The sequence below is a fragment of the Terrapene carolina genome, unplaced genomic scaffold (assembly GCF_002925995.2).
Source record: "Terrapene carolina triunguis isolate 2854851 unplaced genomic scaffold, T_m_triunguis-2.0 Scaffold95, whole genome shotgun sequence".
In the NCBI taxonomy this organism is placed as follows: Eukaryota; Metazoa; Chordata; order Testudines; family Emydidae; genus Terrapene; species Terrapene triunguis.
Window position 1 is genome coordinate 9,148,626 of NW_020664446.1, and position 19,638 is coordinate 9,168,263.

General features: G+C 42.3%; 1 protein-coding gene across 1 annotated transcript in view; it reads left to right on the top strand.

Annotated features, from left to right (window-relative positions):
- RBM20 (RNA binding motif protein 20) overlaps window positions 1–19,638 on the top strand; it is a 162,328-nt gene that overhangs the window by 113,604 nt on the left and 29,086 nt on the right. Inside the window, exons 2-5 of the mRNA XM_026651069.2 lie at window positions 13,161–14,364; window positions 15,238–15,299; window positions 15,458–15,549; window positions 15,903–16,000. Coding sequence (XP_026506854.1) covers window positions 13,161–14,364; window positions 15,238–15,299; window positions 15,458–15,549; window positions 15,903–16,000 — 1,456 coding nt within the window. The remainder of the gene's footprint in view (window positions 1–13,160; window positions 14,365–15,237; window positions 15,300–15,457; window positions 15,550–15,902; window positions 16,001–19,638) is intronic.

Consider the following 19,638-nt stretch of genomic DNA (forward strand, 5'->3'; position numbering starts at 1 on the left):
TTTGTCATTGGCCATCCTTATAGGATCATGAGTTTCAATGTCTGAAGTATTCTGTCTTGCTCGGTACTTTTCTGTATCTCTTTCCACCTTTCGTCGGAGATAGATAAGTACCATATTTATTGTTTCCACCTCAGCCTCTATGGATCCTTCCTTGCTGGGTTCCTGTAGGTATGCATGGCTCAACGTGTCTCCCAACACCAAGTCTCTGCCTGGGCAATACTTAATCTGTACGTCATACGTCTGCATTTCATCATCATCTGCTGTAAGCACTTTGGTGCACTGAATAATGGCTTTGCCAAATGCACTTGAGAGGTTTATAGTCAGATTGTATGTCCACAGTGCGACTGTAACTGCATTGGTGAAACTTGTCAATTCCCAAGAGTATTGGTAACAACTCTTTTTCAATTTGAGCACAGGTATTCTCTGTCACGGACAGTGCTGTGTTTGCAAATGCAACAGGCTGTCCCCTTGCAGCATGGTAGCTCAGATGCATCACATTGCAGAATCAGAGGTTCCCCTGTATTGTAATATTTCAAAACGGGAGCTCTCTTTTACTTTCCAAAATGCTTGTTTGTGTTGGTCCATCCACTCCTATAAGGGGTCTCAGTGTGTCAGCTGCCTCAGGATCTTGCAACTCTCAAACAGATGGCTGCAACACTGTGCTAAATAAGTGACTATTCCCAGGAATCTATAGACTCCTTTAATACTGCTGAATCTTGACATTTCTCTAATTGCCCTCACTTTCTCTGGGTCTACTTTCAGGCCTTCGGAGATCAGCAAATGTCCAATGTATGGCACGTCGGTTACTCTCGTCCTGAGGTTGTCTAAGTTCAATTTTGTATTATTTTCTTTGCATCTCTGTTATAATTGTAGTAATTTGTAGTCATCATCTCATTGTACTTGTTCTGAGTCATCACCCTCTGCCACTGTCTGAACATCATCTGCTCTTGTGTGGATTCCCATCAGGCCCTCCAATGCTTGGGTCAGTCTGCTCTGCAATACCTCTGGTGCAGGACTGATTCCCACTGGCATCCTTAATCATTGGTATCTCCCAAACTGAGCTGCGAAAGTTGTCAAGTAACTTGATTCTTCATCCAGTTCGATGTGCCAGTATCCATTTTTACATCACACGCTTGAAAAAGTCTCACTTTAGACTGATCTGGTAATTGTAGTCAGAGGGAAGTGGTTCCATTTTAAAATTCGGTTTGAAGGCTTTGGGTCTATGCATATTCTCAGTCTTCTGTATGACTTTCTTACCACCATAAAACTGTTTATCCTGTCTGTGCTCTTCTCTACAGGCTGTATAATTCCACAATTCTGTAGGTTCTGCAGTTTGTCTTTCAGTGGCTGTAGTAATGCAACAGGTACTCTTCTTTTTGGCAATTTTAACTGGCTTCAAACTGGTGTTCATCTCTATTTTATAAACACCATCTAGCCATCCACCTCCCTGAAACACATGTCTATACTCCCTCTGTATCATCTCCTGGTCCCAGGTAATACCATCCAAGGTATCTTCAATCAACCCACTATCCACTTTCTTTGTGTTCTGGAGCTGTACTTTTATCCTGTTAATGGCTTAAGTGGCCTTGCTGTCCAGAAGTGGTACTGCTGTCTCCTCATCTATGACCACGAAATCCAGTCTGTATTTCTTTGTGTTCCTTGGATTTCTTAATTTAATTTTACGTTTCTCCATGGGCTTTAAAGTGGTAAGGTTGTACATTGTTAACAGCTGGTTAGTCTCTTCTAACCATATGTCTGGGTTCACCAGATTGGTCGGGATAATGTTACAACTTGCTCCGCGATCTAATTGAAACAGTATCACTTTCCTCCCAAATAACATGGCTGCATACAACTGTTTCTAATACTCACTAGGGTCCTCTTGCACTGTTTACCAGCTGTTTGGTCAACCACATAATGCCCTCATGCTCACTGTTGCTCTCTTCAGTTACTGTGTGTAGCTTGGATTTGTTTTTCTTCTCTCTGGACAAACACTTGGCTGCAAAATGATTAAATTTGTCACAGATATGGCATTTTTCCCCATAAGCCAGGCACTTCTCTTTCTGTCTTACATGTTTTCTCCTACAATACTTGCATGTGTCTGTACTATTGTCATCTATTGATGTTGTATCTGATTTTGATTTCTGTTTCTTATGTACTGCAGGGGCAGTGTCTGCTGACTGTCCTTCCATGGTTCTAATCCTCTCCTTGGACAGTTCTGTAGCCCTGCATATCTCCAAGCTTTTCTCTATAGTTAAGTCAGCTTCCCTCCGCAACCGTTCTCGTACTTGTGAGTTTTGTATCCCACACACTATCCGATCTCTTATCAGCGAGTCTTTCATATTTCGAAAGTTACAACAGGCTGCTAGCACTTTTAAACTGCTGCTGTGCTTATCTATACCCTCCCCAACTGCTTGATCCCAACTAAAGAAATTACACCTCTACCCCAATATAACGTGACCCGATATAACACAAATTCGGATATAACGCGGTAAAGCAGCGCTCCGGGGGGGGGGGCGGGGCTGCGCACTCCGGCGGATCAAGCCAAGTTCGATAATATGCGGTTTCACCTATAAAGCAGTAAGATTTTTTGGCTCCCGAGGACAGTGTTATATCGAGGTAGAGGTGTATATCTTTCCATCGTTTCATTTTTACAGGGGTTACAGTGACTATCAAGTATCAGGGGGTAGCCGAAGAAGTGAGGTTTTTACCCACGAAAGCTTATGCCCAAATAAATCTGTTAGTCTTTAAGGTGCCACCAGACTCCTTAGTGACTATCAAAACAGCCCATTATTGCTTCTAAGGTGCATTGACCTCGGGGAAATTCTGCACAGAGAATCTCACTTATCCCTCTGCCCCTTTCTCTAATCAGGTAACAAAACAGTTTTATTTTCACAGCCTCCTCTTTATCTGCCATAGCGATATCTACATAGAGATTAAATTCCTCTTTCAAGTTCTTCCATGCCTGAGCTAAATTCTTAGCTTCCAGGTTTAATGTCCCTGGAGGCTTCAACCCCTCCATCTTCTGTATCGGTCTTGTCTTCTAAAACAAAACTATGTGCTCAGAGAAGTGTTCTGCTCTCAGCAGTGCAACTCTGAATGGTCTCTCTTGCTGTCTAGGACACAGTTACCATTGCCACCAAAGGAAGTATTTCTTCACACAACACACAGTCAACCTGTGCAACTCTTTGCCAGGTGATGTCGTGAAGGTCAAAACTATAACAGAATTCAAAAAAGAATTAGATCAGTTCATGGAGGATAGGTCCATCAATGGCTATTAGCCAAGATGGTCAGGGATGCAGCTCCATGCTATGGGAGTCCCTAAACCTCTGACTGTCAGAAGCTGGGAGTGGACGACAGGGGGATGGATCACTTGATAATTGCCCTGTTCTGTTCATTCCCTCTGAAGTACCTGGCTTTGGCCACTGTTGCTCATGGCCCATTGGTGTGACCCGGTACCGCTGTTCTTATGTTCCTATGTTTTATGCTTCGTTGTGTGTGGATCTTCTGCCATGGAGGCTCTCACTCTGACACAGGGTTAATTAACAAACTCCACCTTTATTGTGATTGCCTGCGACAGGGTTTCTTCTGCCTCATGGCTTCTCAGACAGTTCTGCAGGAGGTGTCGCTTCCAAACAGTCCCCCCAGGAAACAGTGTGCTGCCTGAAAGTTATAGCCCCTACCATCTTCCGTGGCAGCAGTCCTTTAAAAAAACAGGGCACAAGTCCAATATTTTTTCCTTTCCCTTGAACCTAAGGACTGTCCTATTTAAACTAGCTGCAGGGGACAGAAAACAGAGCTGGGGCTATGGCCCCAGGGGTATGGCCAGCATGCCCCTATCCATCTTGTCCTGTTTTCCCTGTTAGATCAGCATCAGGAAAGTACACAGCGGGTGCGAAGGATAACTCAGAGGTTTGAGCATTGGCCTGTTAAACCCAGGGTTGTGAGTTCAATCCTTGAGGGGGCCACTTAGGGATCTGGGGCAAAATCAGTACTTGGTCCTGCTAGTGAAGGCAGGGGGCTGGACTTGATGACCTTTCAAGGTCCCTTCCAGTTCTAGGAGATAGGATATCTCCATTAATGTATTTATTAAGCTCCTGCTCTGTCTCTATGCCACCAGAAGATCACGCTTGCAGTGGGGTTATCCTCCCTGGGTCAGCTATACCAGCTTTGGGGCCAGCTTACATTTGTGGTCTGGTGCCAAGGTACTGCATCACAGTGGGTAATTTGGCCCAATATCTTTGCACAATCAAGGGTACTTGCAGCCTATTATTTAAAAGGTATTGTCCCCCATATTCATGAAATGATGTAGCTAATTTTATTCGGGCACCACAATGGTTTGGTCCTATGCTACTTCCATAACTCTTAAAAAGTGTATTTATATATTTAGATTTATACAGAGTGTAATGAAAGTGCTCCAATCTAGTGCTCTGGGTGCCCTTGACACTTCCTAAAAAAACGTTCATCACCCTTAACCAGCAACTCCTATTAATAAAATGAACTAAGTTTTCCTGACGCATGCACCTGCATTGCAGATGATGAGAGCACGTCTCTCAGAATAGGGGGGATTGGTATGATTATGACATATTATTAATTTATACAGCTATATTCATATTTACAAAATAGTCCTCAAACACTATGACAGTACATGAAACACTGCTTCGAGAAAAATGGTACGAAGTGGTACAAAAGAAATCTTGAAACCAATGAACGCCACTACAGTATTCAAGAGTAAATGGAGTATCTCAGTGTTTCCCAAACTTGGGACGCCACTTGTGTAGGGAAAGCCCCTGGCGGGCCGGGCCGGTTTGTTTAGCTGCCGAGTCTGCAGGTTTGGCCGATCGCGGCTCCCGGCCAATAGGAGCTGCTGGAAGGGGCGACCAGTACGTCCCTCGGCCCGCGCCGCTTCCCATTGGCCTGGAGCAGTGAACCGCGGCCAGTGGGAGCCGCGATTGGCCGAACCTGCGGACACGGCAGGTAAACAAACCGGCCCGGCCCACCAGGGACTTTCCCTAAACAAGCGGCGTTCCAAGTTTGGGAAACACTGGAGTATCTGTTACATTCTCTATCAGAGACACTGTATCCTGTACTTACAAGGTGCTGGCTTTGCCTAAGTAGTATCTTTTCCATCTCTAACTTCTCTGACTCAAATGGAAGGAGGGCATTACACGAGAGAGTTATAAAGAAATGCCAGTTATTGCAGTACCTGGAAATTGCACAGCAAACAGATGCCATATAACACAGAACATTTTCTGAGCAAAACTGAAGGTGCTGGCATCAGTGTGAATGTAAATCAAATATGAGGGAGCAAAATAGTGAAGCACTCTGAATGCCACAATCCTTGCTTTGTTGTTTTTATACTATTGCCCTGGCTTGTGATCCATGACAGTGGCTTCATGGTTTGAGCCTGTCAAATTGAACAAAACTCTCTGTAAAGAAAACAAAACATTTAGTTGATTTCTGCAAGGTCTGTTGTCCCAGATGAGGCACTCCCAGACCTGTGCAGCATAAATTGGACTGGTTAATAAGAAATATCTCAGCAGCATTAGATGAGATGCAACTTTTTGTCTTACAACTGTAAGTGTAAAGAACTGTTGATGCATATAAACAGAAACCATGGGGGGGATAGAACCTGGGAGGTGAAAGGACTTGCAGTGGGAGTCGGGCATCTCACTCCCTTAGACAGCTTTGAAAACCCCAGCCTTTACAGCTGTGTGATTAAATAGTGAGTATTTGCATTCTATTCTCCACCACATGGTTAGCTTTGTGTAATAGGCTGAATAAGGGTATAGCCCCCAGTGCCAAACCTACATGACTGTTCTGTCTAGGTCCCATATAAGCATTGGCTAATGTTTTCTTTTAAGTTCTCAATAACATAATGGGCTTTTAATATAGAATTTGGATTATGAAGGATTTATGCCCCCATCGTTTAAATGCATTAAAGCAGGTCAGATTTTCAGTGCCCCTGTAATTAGCTGATTTTACTGTGACCAAAGCGCAGCAAGAAAACTTCTGCTGCATAGGATTCAGAACCTAAATAATAAAGGTGGAGTTCCCTCCTCTCCCTTCTGCACATGTCCGAAAATCTTCTGACCCAGCAAATCCTCCTGCAAAAACCAACTTAAATATTCATCCTAGAGCTCGGGAGGAAAAAAGGGTCCTGGAGTATAATTCAGATGAAAGAAAAATGTTTCCCCATACGCTTTTTCACCAAAGCACCTATCCTTATTGATGTAAGTGGTGAGCTGATTTAACAATGAATTTAAACTCTACATTTTCTGGGGGGTTAGAAGAACAAAAGAATATAAACCTTGATTTTAAAAGTTAATCTGTTTTATATTACTTGGGTTTATCATCGCTGTACTTGTGACCCTAATTGCAGCACTGTTATAGGGATGGTTGTGGAGCTCTTTTAATTCTAGGGGACAGATTTTGCCCTCATGTGCCCAAAGATGCTCATGGAAGATTGCTGAAGTTGTGCACATTTCATAGATTCTAGGATTCATAGATTCTAGGACTGGAAGGGACCTCAAGAGGTCATCGAGTCCAGTCCCCTGCCCTCATGGCAGGACCAAATACTGTCTAGACCATCCTGGATAGACATTTATCTAACCTACTCTTAAATATCTCCAGAGATGGAGATTCCACAACCTCCCTAGGCAGTTTATTCCAGTGTTTAACCACCCTGACAGTTAGAAACTTTTTCCTAATGTCTAACCTAAACCTCCCTTGCTGCAGTTTAAGCCCATTGCTTCTTGTTCTATCCTTAGAGGCTAAGGTGAACAAGTTTTCTCCCTCCTCCTTATGACACCCATTTATTTGAAGGCAAGGTTTGGCCCTAAGACCGTCTTGATTTTTGTTAGCTCTTTATATATAATATGGGGTTGGATTTTTTTTGTTTGTTTGTTTGCTCCGTCAGCCAAATGGTGAATATTTTTTTTAAAAGTTTAGAAACATTAGTCCAGCTGTTTTGGAACTAATGAAGCATTGGGGAGAAGATAGGTTTTTTACTTTTAACAGAATATAATATTTTGTGTTCAGATAACTCAAAAATGGCTTTTTTAAAGTCATCAAACTCACCATGTACATAGTCCTCAATGAAGAGTTACAAGTTTGCTTGCTGTGTTAGAAAAAATTGATTCAGGCAAAAGTTGTAATTTACCAAAAATAGCATACTCTTGCATACACCACTATCATAAATTATCATAATTGTAGAGTTGTGCAGAGTCGAAAATAGAAATGCATTTAGAGTACTCCTGTATTTCAAGTTGTTTTGGTTTATTTTTATGTACTAAAATGGATCATTATTTTCAGAAAACTTTGCTGAAATATGCACATTTTTAAATTATATTGTTAAAGTGAAAACAGTTTTTACCTTGGAAATTTTCACAAATTCATGTTTTCTCAATGTTCCGATGAAAAAATGTCATCTCAGCAAAATTACATGTAATGCCAGATTCATATGCATAATCACAGAAGACAATAAATTTTCATACAGAATTCCACAAAACATTAAATTTTGCACACCTCTGAAGCACAGTACATTTGCCTACCCTATTTAAACTCACACCAGGTGCAACAGTCCAAATATATGCATGAGCAAGCATAATCCAAATCAATCACTCCACAAGTGTAATTCAAAATAGAATAGAAAGGTAATTTACCAAACCGCACTTTATGAACAATTTTGGCTTTGAATAAGCAATCAACATATTCTTTGAGTCTTCTAAAGGATGTTTTCTATTTAGCCTTTTCATTGCTCTCAGAGATGGGGTTATTCAACTATTCCAGGTGTCCAGCTACTAACTACAGACAACTCTGTGATACTGTCTGTTCCTGGATGCTAAAGGTTACAGAGATAACAGATTGGCTGAACTAAATAGTAGCAATCCAGTTGTGCCGGCTTTTGCGATTTTATTGTGAATCTCATGATGTTTGGTGTGTTTCTTAAAGCCTCAACTCCTGGAGTCATATGAATGTGTATGTGAGAATCACAGCTTTCGTTTTTTGGTTTGGGGATTGTTTCGGGCTTTTTTCCCTTAAAGGTTTCTAGCCCTCATGGTTGTAGGGGAAAAAATGGAAAATGTGACCTGCCATACCCCAGATGTTAAAAATCAGAAGGGAAATAAAAAGAACCCCCAAAACTATTCGTTTTTAATCTCCAATCTCATGATTTTTGAACAATTAGGTTTGGCAATACTGGCAGCAACAAATAATGTATAGGAGATGGATTGTTTTGTCCGTGTGTGTGTGTAAATAGGGTGCATTACTAATCAAAAATATCTTTGCTGAGCAGAATCTTAATACAATTTATAAAATCTTCAATATTTGGTTAAATCGGTGTCACGGAGTTGACTGCAAAATTGTGCTGGCAAGAACTAGTCATAAATGTAAATATTTTGCTCAGATTGTAGAAATAGAGAAACAAAATTTAAAATGATTATATATATAAATTTTTCAGGTCCCATAACCTCTCCTAGGTCCCATATTACGTAGGGGAGCACAAGTTCTCAAACGTTTTCCTATCATGCACTGCTCTTTAAATACAGAGATCCTGTCCGAGACACAGCTGCTCTCAGCCTCCTAATCTACAGCCTCCTCCCAGCCCGGATGCAAGTGCCTCACCTTCCCAATCCTAGCTACAGTGCTTGGCTGCATTTAAAAATATCCAATTAAGGAAGGCGAGGGGGTGGTAACTCAGCAGGGCAGAGGGGAGGAGGGAACTGTGTTAAAAGAACTTTAAGGTTGCAACATGAAGCATTCCAAAGTCTGGAAATGCCAATGTTCAGAATGAACTTGCAACCCATGTCCCTCCTCTGCACCTTCCTTCATGATTTCACTTGCTAACAGTGGTAGGCAGGGATGGCAGCAGCTGCTGATGATTGGTGACTTAATCTCACTCAGGCTCCTCTCTGCTCCAGTTCTGCAGACAGACACAGAGGTTATGTCTACACTACAATAAAACACCCCTGGCTGGCCCAGGTCAGCTGACTCGGGCTCAGGCTGCGGGGCTATAAAATTACAGGGTAGACATTTGGGCTGAGGCAGTAGCCTCGGCTCTGGGACCCTCCCCCTGATCTGTGGCCCCGCAAGGGGAGGGAGAGTGGATGTTGCTGCTCAGAGCAACACCGGGCACCGATCTCTGCTGTCCACTTGTGTCTCCCCTCCTGTCCTGCTTTAAAAATGGACAAATACTTCACTGTTGTGACAAAAGCAAGCTCTACGGAGTACCTTGAAATGTTGTGTTGCCCACGGGTAGAGAATCGCTATAACAGGGCACTATGGTGTAGAATCTTCTGTGGGGCAGTGTTAGCAGTGCTCCAAAATTAACTGCTATATTTATGGCACATCGAGTACCCGGTGCTTTGGGGGCATGGTTTGATAACATGTGAGACAAATGGTTTTACCGCCTCCCCTGAGAACTAGTTCCATGTGTCCAATAGGAGCTGTTACAAAGCCATTGCAGCTGTCGTACTGCTCTGATGGATATGTGCTATTGTATGTCCTTTCAGCACCGTGGGATTAAATTGTTAGAAACAGTATTCATCTGGATCTCCAAAATCTCAAAGAATTATAAGTGGAACTACAAGCCCTTCAAGTTTTTATTTTCAGACTACTAGGCAATGCGTCTTTATGCTCGTAAAGCATTTTTATAAAGAGTTTTATTGCTTTTACGGTATACAGGATGGACTAGCAGCTAAGAAATGAAACAGCAGTTCTGATTTTAGTGACTCCCACATAGCATAACATAAATAAGGATATTCCAGATGCTAGCTACACAATATATCTTTCATAGTATGTAATTAGGCGTAATAGTGTGTCTAATTTTCAGGTGGTAATAACAACGTTTGCTAGTTTTCTACCACTTCATTGCATGTTAAAGCAATACAGTTTTGCTAATTGGCTTGATTTTGTAATGTACTGAGCAACCTCATATCCTGTTGACATCTGCTTGGGATTTGTGGGTGCTTAGCCTCTCACAGGATTGGGTTTGTTTGTATGCACATGTAATATTTTGACCATGCTTTCCTGGTAACTTCCTTTTGCAAACGAATCTGTAGGAAACACTACAATAAAATCAGGTCAGATAATGAGCAATGGAAAGTAAAACCACCATAAGATAAAACAAAAGACACTACAGAGCTGAAGTCTGCTGATACGCGTTTATTCTACTGACAGCGAATTCTGTTGCTGCATAATGAAATACTGTTTGATATCCCTAGCGACAGATGTGTCCTGCAGTTGCTAATGGACATTTAACGTTAAATATGAAACCCATTTATTTTCTTTTAGTTGTACTTTAGATTTAACCAGATGTTTTACTAATTTGTGTTTTTAAAATGTCGCATACTGACAAGCCATCAAAATTAATTACAGCTTTATAAATCAGCCAATTATTAACAGCAAATGTTGATGGTTAGTTCTTGCTTTGAAATTGAAACTTAATATATTTTTATAGTACAGATAAAATGAGTCTTGGACAAGATTCCTCTTATTCAACAGCTTAGTACTGTGCATAGTAGTTGAAAGAATGAGCAGCCATTAGAAATGTGTTGATTATCTGTGGTATGTAGTGTTGTTGTAGCCCTGTCGGTCCCAGGATATTAGAGAGATAAAGTCGGTGAAGTAATATCTTTTCTCTCGAGAGCTTGTCTCTCTCACCCACAGAAGTTGGTCCAATAAAAGATATTACCTCCCCCACCTGGATTGTTAGCAGAAGCCCCTGGCAAGGAAAAGAGGGTGACATGACAGAGGTGGAAAATAGATGCAACCACTCCTCTGCTATGGGCCTGTAAGGGTATGTCTAGTTGGCAGCAAGCCTCCCAGCTTGGGTCAACAGGCTTGGGTTAGCGCGATCAGAGCTAGCTCTCTAAAAATAGCTGTGTAGACAGCGCTTTGAAGCTCACCCCCAGGAGCGCTGCCAGCTTTTCTGCCGCCCTAGGCGGCGGAAGGTCCCGCCCTGAAATGCCGCCCCTCATAGAGGCGGCGGAAGGTCCCGCCGCAGTCGCCGCCCCCCAAATTGTAGTGCCCTAGGCGACCGCCTAGGTCGCCTAATGGGTTGCACCGGCCCTGCTCACCCCCACCCTAGGCTTCAGAACCCAACTTCCAGCCTGAGCTGCCACATCAAAGCACTGTCTAGTTAACAATTTTTAGAGAGCCAGTGTCAGCTCTGCCAGCCCAAGTCTATTGACCCTAAGGGCCCAGCTCTGTCCAAACCGGGGCTTGCACTGCTTATAGAGGGAGTGTGGCCAGAGGATGCCATATTATGCACATCCACTGAGCAGTCTCATCCAGAGATTGTGCATATTTCCTGAAAGCACACAGGATGGTCATTATAGGCAGAGGTGATGTTTTGTGGTTTTGTTTTAAAGTTTCTGCAAATACAGTTCAGCTGTTTCCAAGAACAAACTTGGGGGGAAATGCATTGTTTGGCCGGTATTTTAAAATTCGCACAACTGTCTGGGGAAACGTTCTAGTGCTTCCATGTTTCAGAGTAAGGATGTGAAATGTAGCAGGAGGGTTACCTTGGGGTCAGAGAGAAGTCTTGTGCTGCACCCATGAAAATCCTGAGCATGCTCCATTGTGGAGCTGAGCAGGACTTTTCCTGCAATTGCTTCTCCTCCCTGTCCAGAGCCGTTCTGGTGCTGGGCACAAGAACTGAAAGCAGTGAGACTGTCCCGTGCTTTCAGTTCTCCCCCTGCTTGATCCCAGGCAGCGTGGTGTCTTTATAAAAATAGTGATTGTGTAGCTAAAGTGCATCATAATGCATATGTACAATGGGGCAGAATTAAGTTTCTACAAGCAATCTTAATTCTGACCTTTCCTAACTTTTGAGTGCTTGACTTTGCAACCTTAACATTATTTTAATGTAGGGTTTTTTGTGTGTAATTTATATCCTTACACGGTTATTCAGTTAACACCCTATTGCCCTTTGTTCAGTGTGGTATTTAGCTTTCTTTGTATTGATTTTTATTACATGTGGCTAAGCTGTGTGGGAACATAACATCCCATTACACAGTCTCCCTCCAACCTTCTCTCTGGGCTGTTCCCTTTATGCCTTTTTTTTTTCATACCACCCTTACATTTGGATGAGCCTCCTAATTAAAGTTCATGAAGTATCCTCTTTTCCCACCTTCACAACTCTCCTGAAGGCTTCCTTGTATTGTGAAGCATTCCAGCTCTGAATAACACACTCCACTGCAGCCTTGGTCCTGCAAGCTGTTAAGCACATGCATAAACGTACTCACATTAGGAGTCCCATTCAAGTTATTTAAACAAGGGTATATGATGAACATTAGCTGGGGTGAAAATCACGTAGACCTTGATTTTGATCTGGTGAGATTGTAGAATTATTTCATACCTTGCAATTAAAATTTGCAGACTTCACAGAATTGTGTGTGTGTGTGTGTGTGTGTGTGTGAGAGAGAGAGAGAGAGAGACTCCTAGGACAGCTCGGCTATTTCAAGGGAGAGGGGTTGTCTGATCATCCATTCATCCTGGCTCTGACTGTAGCTTCCCCTCCTGACTTTGGTGGGCTACTTGACTTTCCTGCCACAGTTTTCCCATCTGTAAAATAGGGAAAGTCCTTACTTACTCATCAGAGCCCGCACTCCAAGCCAGAGACCTCACCTGCCCCACTACACCCCAACCCTTTGCCCCAGCCCAGAGCCCCCTCCTGCACCACGAACCCCTCATTTATGGGCCCACCCCAGAGCCTGCACCCCCAGCCAGAGCCCTCACCTCCTCCCGCGCCCACCCAATGAAAATGAGCAAATGAGCGAGAGTGGGTGAGAGCGAGTGACAGAAGGAAGGGGGATGGAGTGAGTTGGGGCGGGGCTTCAGAGAAGGGGCGGGGCAGTGGGCAGGGCAAGGGTGTTCGGTTTTCTGCAATCAGAAAGTTGGCAACCCTAGATCAGACTCTAGATAAACATGTGGCTTTTTTCCCATCTTTGCAACACTGATCTCCCTAATGACATTTTAATTGAAATGAATATGGCACTAGACGCTTAAGAGAGATGGCTTACTGCTGTGTCATAAACCACCATCTCGCCCTCCACAAGTTTAGAAAATATAGCTTCTTAGCCCAGGTCCCATTATGGTAAGAAGGGGCTGCTGTTAACTTTTAGATTAATTCAACGAAACCGTCTCCTGTTCCTTTTCAGTGCGGCCAAGCTTCTGGACAAAAATCCATTCTCTGTCAGCACTCCAAATCCACTGCTTCCTTCTCCCGCAAGTCTTCAGCTCGCTCAGCTACAAGCCCAACTTACCCTGCACAGGCTAAAATTGGCTCAGACAGCAGTCACCAGCAACACAGCAGCTGCAACTGTACTGAATCAAGTTCTCTCCAAAGTGGCCATGTCTCAGCCACTGTTTAATCAATTAAGACATCCATCCATGATTAATACTCCCCAGGGGCATGCTGGAGGACCTCAGCAAGGACCTGCGATCGCCAATACTAGATTTCCATCTAGTGGAATACCTTTTCCAGCACAGAATCCAGGTTTAGCGGTACCAGGAGGAAGCATGGGGACTGTTGGGAACATACAGAATCAAAACCCAAATGCTATTGTCATGCACCCCTTTGGAGGTGTAATGTCTCAGACATCCAGCCAACCAACTGTAGTTATGAGTCTCAATAAGACAGGCCACTCGTCTGCTGCAGGAGGATTTTATGACTACAATAAACAAAATGTCTCTGCCCCTCAAGTATACACAGCTGATGCAGGCCAGGGCAATCAGCACAACTTCATGACCAGTGGATCTCACTCAGTGTCCTCCTCCTCAGGAGGGGTACCCTATGAGGGTCATTTTGGTCCTTCCGGCCAACTAAAACATGACAGTCAGCCTGGATTTCAGAAAGACTTCTATGGCCCCAATTCTAAAGGACAACATCCAACAGGAATACAATCTTTGGGTTTTTCTGGTGAGCCACAGATGAGTGCTCATCAAACTGTGAGTCAGAAAGGAGAAGCAGGCCCTGTGGTACATAACACATGTGCAAATAGCCAGTGGGAAAACGCTCCTAATTTCTCCAGCCAGAACAAGCCTGACCTCGTGGTCAGTGGCAACTTGTGGCCGTCCACGGGTCAGCAATATGAAATAAGAAATGAACTCTACAACCCTGAAGAACCGACACCTGACACAAAGTTTGGTGCTGGGACTACACTTCCTTTCCACAGACTTAACAATAGTAAACCAAGTTTCAGTAGTTCCCGAATGAGGCAGAATGAGGAGTTGACCACAAACACATCTGATTTGTCAATGAGATCTCTTCAGCCTCATGAGCTAAATGACTTTCACGGCATCGCCCCTCTTCACTTCCCACACGTCTGCACAATATGTGACAGAAAGATCTTTGATCTAAAGGTAAGTGATTCTATCTAACACATTAAGGGGTGATTCTACTCTGCAGAGTGATTCAATTAAATTCATCTTGTGGAGTTCTCTGTTCATATTGTCTCACTAATATCATATCGAACTTGCTTACTTTACAAGTAAAAATGACTATGTTGGCTTTTAAATACCAGTCCCGCAAACTCTAACTAGTCTCTGAGAGTCAAGATGGGGTCTCTCCGCCTTGTGCATCATCACTAGTAATAAAGATGCTGCAAGCTAAATTATGCTAAATTATAACCTTGACTGGAGTTACCTGGGTGTAACTGAGGACATAATTTGTAGAGATGACTGGAGGACAGCAATTCTGTTTTGAGACAACTTTTTGAGGTCTTGACATTTGCTTTTGTTTCACGCTGGAACAAAAACAGAACATTTTTATGAGCAGGGTCGCAGTTCTCCAAGGTGCTGAGAACCTTCAAAATTTATGGACACTAATGGAATTTGATGGTACTGAGCATCTTGCAGGATGAGGCCTTCAGCTATATTAACTTAACTGATTTAATGCTCATAAACTTAATTGCTTGAGAAAAGTCATGCATAGAAGATTTTCAGGAGCTGGAGTCTTTTTAACATCCATTTATAGTATTTTGCTTACAAGCTGTGAATTGATGCAAGTATGGAATGAAAGTCCATGTAGAACTAGAATCATTTCATTTAGTACCCTTCTTATACAGTAAGCCTTTTTATTCTTACTTACCTCATGAATCACACCTTAGATTCTCTTGCCAGGTTTTTTCCATGAACTATAAAGTTAAATGAAACTACTAGTATACGTAATAAGCCGATTTCAAAAACAGCCTCTATTGTACACTTATCAGTCATGTCCTGTTTATTTCAACATAGGACTGGGATCAGCACATTAAAGGAAATCTTCACATCCAAAAATGTATGGTTTTCTCAGAAAAGTAAGTACTGTTTCAGAGATCTTGGGCCAAATTCATGCTGATGTAACATCACTAACTTCAATAGATTTATACCACGGTTGAATCTGGGCCTCTGAAATTTTGACATATTGTGTTTATGTTCCTGCTTCTTGAAGTAAAGCTCTCTTTTCCCTTTAAAGCACTGGCATCCGATGTGCGTTAAGTTCAGCGGAGGCAGCGTTGCATTCATCTCCAAATAACACATCAGTTTTCAACCCTTCTGGCATCGAAGGTGAGTTGTTTAAGGATTCATAATAATGAGTATGCAAATTAAAATGAAAAAGAAAATAATTTTATAATGAACACATTTTTTTTTGTAAAATTTCATCCTAAGTGGTCCCTTTTTAAGCTTTCTGTGCTAGGAGTTTATGGAAGAACTAAAGCCAAGAAAGCAAGATTGTACCTTAAAGTATGAATTTGTTTTTCTTTTCATTTGTGTTTTTTGCTGTAGTACCGAGCAATCTGTAGTTCTGTGTAGAAGCGTGAATAATAATTCTGATTTATTTAGAAGCGGTCTTTTAAAATTAGACACATACATACAGTTAATACAAGGTTTTCACTGTGTGTGCACAATCCATTATTTAGATTACCCATCGAATGCTGGCTCATCTTATACCACTGTGTCAACAAGATCCTTTGGTCAGCCAGGTCCTACATTTTCTTCCCCTCCATCTGGAGTAAAAGTGAGTATATAAGGCAAAGAATCTCTTCTTCCTTGATTAGTTGTAGAAACAGACTATACTTAAATGAGCAATGAACTAATTTTAAGGTCCCTTTTGGATAAGCAACTAAAACTTCAGATCTTTATTCAGATTCGCCTGTACCTCCTACATGTTTCTGGTCTTGGTTGAGTCGGGACTTTCTTACACAATTATGGTTATTTTTGTTGTGTGCCCCAGATGAAGCCTGGAGTGGATGAATCAGAAGAATGGTTTTCTCAATGTTTTCAAACCCCAAAGAGGCTGAGGTCCAGTTTGAGTTTGGGATGAAGATCTGAGTTAGTTCTTACCTGATTCAAAATGTTTCACCCATCCCTACGAGCAACATGTAATCCTTTTGATAAAGTATTTCTAGCAGTGGTGTTCAACCTTCCCCACACTGGGACACCCTCTTATTTAGCAATATGGGAAGGGCAGGATGGGTGCAAGTCCCTGACACCTGTTTACTCCCCCCCATCCAATGGTCACAGCCCACAGTTTGAGAACATGTGTTCTATAGGACTAGTTTTCTGTTAGTTAAACTTTCTGTGCTACTTGCTTGAGCTAGTGCCATTAGTAATGTTTCAGCAAGTTCACATCCCTGTTCACCCTTCCATGATTTCAGGTTGTAACTCTTCCCTGCGTTCATCATCGTTCCTCTCACATGCCAAAAATATGCCCCTATTACAGTCTCACCCGGGTCACCTGAACTTTTATCCAAGTGGATAGAAAATTGCAAGTGTTAAATACAAACAGAAGCTAAAGTTAAAATTGATTCTTAAATTTAAAAGGGCTAATAATAATAATAATAATAAAAAATATAAAGAGATGGGAGTTAAAGTTGAAATATAGAAAAGCTCGGGTGAAAAACAGGGAAGTCAAAGGTTCACTTTGGGGGCTGCTGCAATATAAATAGTAAATAATATCCAAATGTGTTTTTATGTTCAGCTTGTTATGCACTGGTCTACTGAGCATTATGGTGTCAAAAGCATCTTGGAAACCCACGCTGATTCTGTTCCCATCTCACCCCTATTTGCTTTGAGTTATCACCTTCAGAAACATCACCCTGTTTGTTTTAATATGGTCATTATTCTGCTGTGCTCTCGTTTTGCTCATGCCATGGATGTTCAGAGATTCATAGATGATAAAACTAGAAGGGACCACTGTGATCATCTTGTCTGACCTCCGGTATAACACAGACCATAGGACTTCCCTGAATTAATACCTGTTTGAACGAGAGCATATTTTTTAGAAAAATCTTCCAATCATGATTTAAAAGTTATCAGTGATGGAGAATCCACCACAACCCTTGGTAAGTTGTCCCAGTGGTTAATTACTCTCACTATTAAATTTGTGCCTTATTTCCAGTCTGGTTTTGTCTAGCTTCAGCTTCTAGCCATTGGATCGTGTTATACCATTGTCTACTAGATAGAAAAGGCCATTTTCAAATTTCTGTTCTGTATGTAGGTACTTATAGACTCTGATCAAGTCATCCCTTAACCTTCTCTAAACTTCCTTGAGTCCTCTTTGAGTCTGAGATGAAAATTTGAGTTAGTTCTTACCTTATTCAAAGTGTTTCACCCATCCCACGTTTTCTTTTAATCATTCTCATGGCTATTCTCAAGTTGCAGTGGGGGAGGTTTAGGTTGGATATTAGGATATTAGGAAAAACTTTTTCACTAGGAGGGTGGTGAAGCATTGGAATGGGTTACCAAGGGAGGTGGTGGAATCTCCTTCCTTAGAGGTTTTTAAGGTCAGGCTTGACAAAGCCCTGGCTGGGATGATTTAGTTGGGGATTGGTCCTGCTTTGAGCAGGGGGTTGGACTAGATGACCTCCTGAGATCCCTTCCAACCCTGATATTCTATGATTCTCTGATTCTCTGACCCCTCTCCAATTATCAACATCCTTCTTGAATTGTAAACACCAGAATTGAACACAGTGTTCCAGTAGAAGTCACACCAGTGCCAAATACAAAGGTAATATCACCTTCCTATTACTACTCAAGATTCCTCTGTTTATGCATCCAAGTATCGTGTGAGCCCTTTTGGCCAGAGCATTGCACTGCAAGCTCATGTTCAGCTGAATATCTAACATAACCCCCAAGTGAATCACTGCTTCCCAGAATAGACCCCCCCCATTCCTGTAAGTATGGCCTACTTTTTTTGAGCATAGATGTACAACTTTACATTCGGCCCTATTAAAATGTACATTGTTTGCTTGCACCTGGCTTACCAAGCCATCCAGGGAGTGACCTGTCCTCTTCATTATTTATCACGCCCCCAATCCTTGTGTTGTCAGATGCTACCAGTGTGGTGCTCTGCTTTCTCCTGTGTGGATATCACTCGGCTGCGTGCGTGTGTTCCCTCTGTGTGCGGTCCCAGCTCTGCAGATAGCTGACACAGCAAACCCGACGAGAACCCCCAATAACCACAGAGTCTAGTAAGGTACGAAGGCACCTCAGCCAGGTTTATTGCGACCCTGACACAATTGCAGTTCCCTGTAGGTTTCTTAGCCTAATTCAGGGCATACAACGAGAAAGTGCCGCTCGGCAATGGACTCAGCTCAGTCAGTGGCGGGACTTTCCACTGCCCCCTCGGCTGGACAAAGATACCGCCCCAGGGATACATTCTTATACACAGGTACAAACAAGTTATACATCACTCCTGACGTATTGAGGTGCAACCCCTCTACGCAGTAAGGTGCCGCCTCTCACCTTGTACATGTTGGTTCGATCAAAACAACTCTATCCATCATTTTACCCTTTTGCCCCTGTCATTGGGATGGGTCGGCCTGTTCCATGTTATCTGTGGAATGTTCCAGTATAGTATGTGTTCTGATATCTGGTGTTCAGTACCTTTTAGGTATGTCTCTTTTTGCAGCATCAGCCCTTTCCCTGCCAGCTTCTGTGAGCAGGGCCTGCCTCTGGCTCACAGCTTAACTTTGCTTTATGTTAGCAAAGCCCTGACCATTACTTTAGTTCAGGCCTTAGGCCTCATACCGGGCCTCTGATACTAAGGTTTATATCTCAGGGCCTCCTCTTACTACACCTTGTGCCATCTGCAAACTTTATCGGTGATGATTTTATTTTCTTCCAGGTCACTGATAAAAATGTTAAAATAGTGTAGGGCCAAGTACTGATCCCTGCAGGACCCCACTAGAAACACGCCCTCTTGATGATGATGATGATGATGATGATTCCCAATTTATAATTATATTTTGAGATCTGTCAATTAGCTAGTTTTTAATCCATATAATGTATGCCATGGTAATTTTGTATCATTCTAGTTTTTTTAAACAAAATGCCATGTTGGTACCAAGTCAAATGCCTTTCAGGAGTCTGAGTAGATTACATCAGCACCATGTTTTTTAATCAACCAAATTTGTAATCTCATCAAAAAAAGATATCAAGTTAATCTGACAGGATCTACTTTCCATAAACCTATGTTGAGTGGCATTAACTATATTACCCTTCTTTATCACTTTATTACTTGAGTCAACTGTTCATTATTTTTCCTGGGATAGATGTCAAGCTGACAGGTCTATAATTACCCAGCTCATCCTGTTTACCTTTTTTAAATATTGGCACAACATTAGCGTGCTTTCAGTTTGATAGATTCATAGA